Raw genomic sequence first — 6,230 nt, forward strand, 5'->3', positions numbered from 1 at the left:
GAATGCATGGGAAGGTGGGAGACTAATGTGGTGTTTGGGAATCCTTACTAAACCCTACTTTTGATAACACATAAGTTTGGTAACACATAAAACTTTAACTTCTCGGCAGCTCTTATCTTACAAAAAAAAATGTAATTTTTGGTCATTTTACACCAAAAAAATTAAGCTAAACACTTTTAAAAAAATAACTTGTTAACCTTATTGCTTATAAGTAATTCAAACACTTTCTTAGAAACTCCTTTTTGAAAAATCATACTGCTTATAAGTAATTCAAACACTTTCTTAGAAACTCCTTTTTGAAAAATCATACGTTACAAGTTCTTTTTACAAAAAATATTTTGGTTATCTTATGAAGGTAACTCTGTAATTTAACATTTGTTTTCTTATTTAAATTTGTTATCAAATTTACCAACCAAACATGATATAAATAAGACGGAAAATAGGCCAATTCCATTAACAGTTCCCTTCACAAACATTCTACAAAACACAAACCAAAAGGCCCCTAAGTTTCAACTTCTATCGGGCAATTTAAACGTCCCCTCTTACGATTCGCATATCGGGGAATACAGCATCTACATGTGACCCATAATGTAGCGAAAATATCCTGTTGATTCGATTTCTACTTTCTTTAACAGCGTGTTCTTCACCCAAAGACAGTTGAATAGATGCTAGTTTCACCAGTTCATTTCCTATCACAATGTGCTCATCACCATAAAGCTTCTCTAATATCTACACCAAACCCACAAACATCAAATATTAAAAAATTAAAACCCCCGCATTCACTATATAACTTAGTAAGTTTAAGTTATACCTTAATCGACGCCTCACAATGGTCGCGTGACCTCTGTAATTCTCCCATTGAACAAAACGACTGTGCAATGTTATCCTCCGCCTGCCAAAAAGAACATTGTGTTATCATGACACGTCAGACAGATAAAAGGTAGGTCGAAGTGTAGAACTGACCTCGGCAGCTTTCTTGTTGTATGGATGGAGTGTTGATTTAAGTAGATCTAAATGTCTTAAATTTTCTGAAAGCATAGCGTCAAAACATTCACCGGAATCTAAAAAACCGTCCAACCTACGTATCGTATGATGCCAAAATGCAAAACAAAAAAAGGAAAAAAACACGTAAACATGTATAGAATAAAAAAAATAAGCTTATAGTTTTTGTAAACCTTATTAAATACAAAAGGTTGGTCATACCTTTCAAGAAAAATTTCCACCTTACTTAGTGCTGCAATTAAAGCATCCAGGTCGATAAACGCACCACAACTCAAACAAAACTTGGGTTTAACCCGATGGGTCGAACCTGTTTCTTCACACAACAAGCGTGCCACTTTCTTGACCTCGTCATATGCGACCCTATCAACCTTTTTAATCCATTTATTAGCTACATAATACAATTATAACATAAAAGTAATAATAATAATAATAATAATAGCAGCATAATACCACCTGAACACAGTAAGAATTCAAAGACAGTACCTGCAGAGGTGACCCAGAAAGAAAGGGATTGACTTTCTGTTCATAATTGGCCACAAAACGATCCAAGACTACACCCGAACATTTTTTATTCGAACACCGATAAGAATTTATGACAAGGTCGGGTAGGTTTAACTGTGAACAGGCGGTACATGAACATACAAATGCATATTGCTCTTTTAAAGACAATTGACGTTTGTCACAACTCCACTCGCCAACCTGAAAAAAAGTTCAACCTATTTTAATATACTGATCAGTGTGGCGTAAAGTGTAAACCACACCAAAAAGCATGTTCGTGTTTGTTCATTTAACTTAACGGTTTCACGAACAAACAATCGAACACAAAAATTAAAAAAACTGAGTTTTCTTGTTCGTGGTCGTTCGTTAAGAAAATGAATGTCTCCATGGGTTGACACTTGACAGTATAAACGAACATTTCAAGAGTGTAACCGAACGAAGCTGAGCTAAAACCAATTAAAAGTAAATGTGAACAATGTGTTGGGTCTAAACAGTTACTAAAAACTAGACTAAACTGTAATGAACCTAAAAGACTTTTATTGAATATATTAACAAACGTAAACGAACAACTTAAACAAATGTGAACTGCAGAACATAAAAGAATCCAAATGAGCGAGCATCGTTACAAGGAGTAAGCATACCTGGGGCCCGTAAGAGAGCTCAAGTGGTTGACCTGCAGCCACAAAATCAATTGCGCGTATGTATAGAGTTCGTGAAACAAAATACGTGTGGATATTTGGCTTGCAAGAATGGTTGTATAAGCTTCCAGCCAAATAAATAGCGTGGCCAACTCTTACCTGGTAGTAACACAATCAGGAACATCATAACCCATCAAAAACTAATAAACAAATATGTTTCTAAATGGCATATAATAATTCAAAAAACAATCTGGTTAACCTGTTCCACAGTTGTATGATTGACAGTTGAGTTTGGTGGGCCAACAGAATCAGCAGATCTCATACGAACAATTGCCATAGAATTCACAAGGAATTGGGAAAAAAGCAAGACACACTGCATCGAGAGAAAGAAAATTATTAACAGTAGGTGGTTTAAACAAAGGACCTACACTTCTGTTAAATAAATGACCTGTGAAATAGTCTCCCCGTTTAAAGAAACATCAGAGCCATAACAATGGTGAAGACACTTCACAAGAACTATGGCAGATATGAGTAACTCTAGTTTAGCTTCTGGATGAAGATGTAAATAATTATTGCAAAGCTCCTGAAAAGTAACAAATGGCATCTGCTATGTGAGTCTTGTTTAGGTCAATGGTACAAGATGACAATAAGAGGGTGCATAACATACCAAATTTACAAAATGCCCATTCTGCTTTATGGACTTTATTATAACTCGACCTCCTAAAACAAATACAGCCGGTAATGCAGTAGGCCAATTTACTCCACATTCATGCTTATGTTCACCGTCTTGATTGATATTCACACCATCATCAATTGCTTTAGTGACATTTGAAACATAATTCTCAAGATCACTAGACAAATCAAAACCAATATCATGATTCTTTGTGTGAAACTGTTGGTTTTGTCCTCTGGCATGTATTTGGCACAGTTGTGAGCAATATAAAGCCATTGAGCATGATGAACATGGTACAATATCTGCTGGTAGTTCATTGAAGCAATAATGACAATGAGATTTTCTATAATTGTTTTGAATTATCTGCAGGTATAATAGTTGATTACTTATACAATTTATATGCAAAAGCAGTACACTAGCAAATGAATATTAGTTGTACCGCAGCATACGGTTCTTCTGCATGAAGCAAAGTGGATTGAGGTATGTCGGTCAAAGACACCATGCCCCTTCCTTTTGTTTCCGTTTCTACACACTGCAATTTTATATCTTGTAGTTGATCTGATACAGAGGACCTACATGGTAAAAATCATTGAAAATCATATGGGTAAAAGCATTAATAAAGATATCAATATTAAATAACGATAGTCAGGTAAAAGCATTAGTGTGTTTACCTAGTGTTACCATGGATGTCAGACTCCTTGTGTTTAGCAACATCCGGTGGAAAGTCTTTCTTGTTACTTTGAGCCAAGATAAGCTTAAGTTCGTCTTCTATTTGTCGCTTTCCATTTACAGAACGTTCCATGCATAGTGAAACTTTCAAGTCACAAACTGCATCATCAAAATTTCCAGTAGAAGTGTTTGCCTTGGCTCTTCTATACCATGCCTATGTCAATAGTAGAAAGATAAACAATAGTGTCGACAGTTTTTATTACACTTTATATCAAGCAAAAAAGGCCTGTTATTGTGATTCATGACGTACCATGATGATAACAAGATAGAAAACTAAGCATATATAAGCCCATAAATAGGTTTGAGAAAGTATCTCACCTTTGAGTAACTTCTACAAATTGCAAGAGCCCGATCGCAATCCCGTAAAGACTCCAGAAAAAGACCCATTTTCTGTATCATAGTTAAAACATAGCACAGTTAGTCATACTCATACACTCGACTCATACTAACATTCAACACAAACATTACTTATTACTACAAAAATATTAACCAATGTTACAATGGTATATCCCATACAAAAAAATAAAATAAAAATGCACTCCCTCCATATGAAAAATGTGATGTTAAATGTTTCTTAACAGTTAACACATGTTCAATAAAATGTAAATGTCTAAATAACCTTCAGTAGCCAACAAACAACAGGTAAATCTCATGGACTACAGTCAGATAAAGTGTAGTTTCAGCCTTAGAAACATCCTGGAAGTGTTGCAGCTTTCATGGATGGAAGGAGTATTATATAATACGAGAACGAAACAAGTTCTTACAGCTTATCAATCAGTAACTCATATATAGCATGATGTACATAAGCAGAAACAAAGAATTCAAATGAACCTGCAATACAGCTGCGCGATTCACATATAGTGTTGCCACCAGATTTTTGCCCATAGCATCCACATCTCTAGGAGCAACTCGTAGTGCCTGCATTAATGTTACATTGCCATTCGTATTAGATTCAAATTCAAGCAAGCAGGGGTGTGCATGAAACCGATCCAAAACCAAAAAATCCGAAAAACCCAAACCAGACTGAAACAAAAACCGACGGTTTGATTTTATATATTTGTGCATAAAATAAAAACCAAAAAAAAATGAACCGAATTTATTTAATTTTTATTTTTATTTTTATTTTTAATTTTATTTAAAATAATTATCACAACTTAATAAAAACAGGTAAATACTTTTAGCTCAAATATATAATAATCATTCAGTGATTTAGGCTCAAATACAAATACATTATTTTGGGTTAAATAAAGAATTCAGCCCAAAAACCGAAAGCGAACAGTTTTCAAAAGTTCAAAAACTAAAGTTTCAGTTTTTGGTTCGGTTTTAACCCAAACCAAACCAAAACAAAAACCGACAGTTTAAATTTGTGTTTTTGTAAAAACCGAACTTACGGTTTGGTTCGGTTTTTGCATGAAACAAAAACCAAAAACCGAATTAATAGATTTTCATTTTTATTTTTATTTTTATTTTTATTTTTATTTTAAATAATTTATCAAAATGTAATAAATACATAACTTAAATATTTTAGCTCAAATATATAATAAATTAATAATCATTTACTTATTAATTAAAAAAAATGATTTAGACTCAAACGACAAAACCGAAACCGAACAGTTTCAAAAGTTCACGGTTTAAACCGAAACCGAACCTCCGTATAGAACCGCAACGCATTTGAATAATCTCCATTACAGAAGCTGTTGTTTCCCTTGAGTTTGAACTCCAAAGCAGATTCTTCGTCCTTGAGACACAGTGACGTGCTCGTGTGCGCATAATCTTCAATCGTCTGGTCAGTTAGAATCATATATTATCATCAATCAATTGTTAAAAAATATAAAAAAAAAAAATAAATAAATAAATAAACGGTTACTTGATGAAACAGAGGCAACTGATTGAAGAAATGGAGGAGAGAAGAGCAAGTGTTGGGAAGAGTTTGAAGATTGGATTGTGAGATTGAGAGAATTAGGGTTTCTGGTATTGATGATTTCAGTTTCTCCATTAACATGATGATTGGAGTTTAGAAGTGATGAGTAATAACTGAGAATGTAAAACCCACAATTTTACTAATTTCGTGAAAATAAAGTTAAAAGTGGCGCAGGCATCATGTGGTGGCATTGATGACCGAAAGACAAAGGTGCATGCACCAATCAGCTGGTGTCCGAATGGTTGAGTGTTATTATGTGTCTTATTGCCTTATGTTCAAGGCTTACTGCAAAACTACTATTGAGTCGGGGGTCTCATTGGAAGCAGTCTATCTATTCCCAAGGTAGAGATAAGATTGTCTACATCTTACACTTCTTAAACTCTATCATAACTTTGTTATTGATAGGATTTACTGAGTTAGATGATAATAAATATGACGATGAACTTTCTTCTTTACATAATACTCCTTTAATATTTGAGATGAGTACACTTACAAGTTACAACTAAATACTTTAGTAAATAATAAGGAGTACACTTACAAGTTACAATACGCCCTGCTTGCGGTGCGCGCATATAATGTATATATGTGTGAACCCTCGGGTGGGCAAAAGTAAAAGTGCACTAATTTTGACTTTATTTTACTAATCTCGTGAAAATAACGTTAAAAGTGGCGGAAGGTTAATCAGGCATCATGTGGTGGCGTTGATAGCCGAAAGACAAGGGCACATGCACCAATCAGCCGGTGTCCCTGATGATTGAGTGCTATGTGC

General features: G+C 34.3%; 1 protein-coding gene across 1 annotated transcript; it reads right to left on the reverse strand.

Moving 5' to 3' along the window:
• Positions 1-377: 377 nt before the first annotated feature.
• Positions 378-5,537, reverse strand: LOC143627690 (uncharacterized). Its single transcript, XM_077097464.1, has 15 exons — positions 5,408-5,537; positions 5,189-5,323; positions 4,372-4,458; positions 3,859-3,930; positions 3,483-3,694; positions 3,251-3,383; positions 2,806-3,174; positions 2,587-2,721; positions 2,398-2,511; positions 2,142-2,297; positions 1,486-1,701; positions 1,204-1,370; positions 964-1,078; positions 812-892; positions 378-729 (listed from the first exon to the last, which is right to left on the reverse strand). Exons 1-15 carry the CDS (start codon positions 5,534-5,536, stop codon positions 529-531), a joined length of 2,322 nt encoding a protein of 773 aa, XP_076953579.1. The 5' UTR covers position 5,537; the 3' UTR covers positions 378-528.
• Positions 5,538-6,230: the final 693 nt, after the last annotated feature.

The sequence above is a fragment of the Bidens hawaiensis genome, unplaced genomic scaffold (genome assembly GCF_021521415.1).
Source record: "Bidens hawaiensis isolate Kalapana, Puna unplaced genomic scaffold, B.hawaiensis_p1.1 tig00000458_1, whole genome shotgun sequence".
NCBI classification, from domain to species: Eukaryota; Viridiplantae; Streptophyta; class Magnoliopsida; order Asterales; family Asteraceae; genus Bidens; species Bidens hawaiensis.

Excerpts from the sequence above, each read along its gene's own strand:
- LOC143627690 (XM_077097464.1), bottom strand. The coding sequence starts at position 5,536 with ATGGAGAAACTGAAATCATCAATACCAGAAACCCTAATTCTCTCAATC. Across the intron at positions 1,371-1,485 it reads TTTCTGGGTCACCTCTGCAG|GTTGATAGGGTCGCATATGA; the intron begins GTACTGTCTTTG and ends TGGATTAAAAAG. Across the intron at positions 893-963 it reads ACAACAAGAAAGCTGCCGAG|GCGGAGGATAACATTGCACA; the intron begins GTCAGTTCTACA and ends TCTTTTTGGCAG.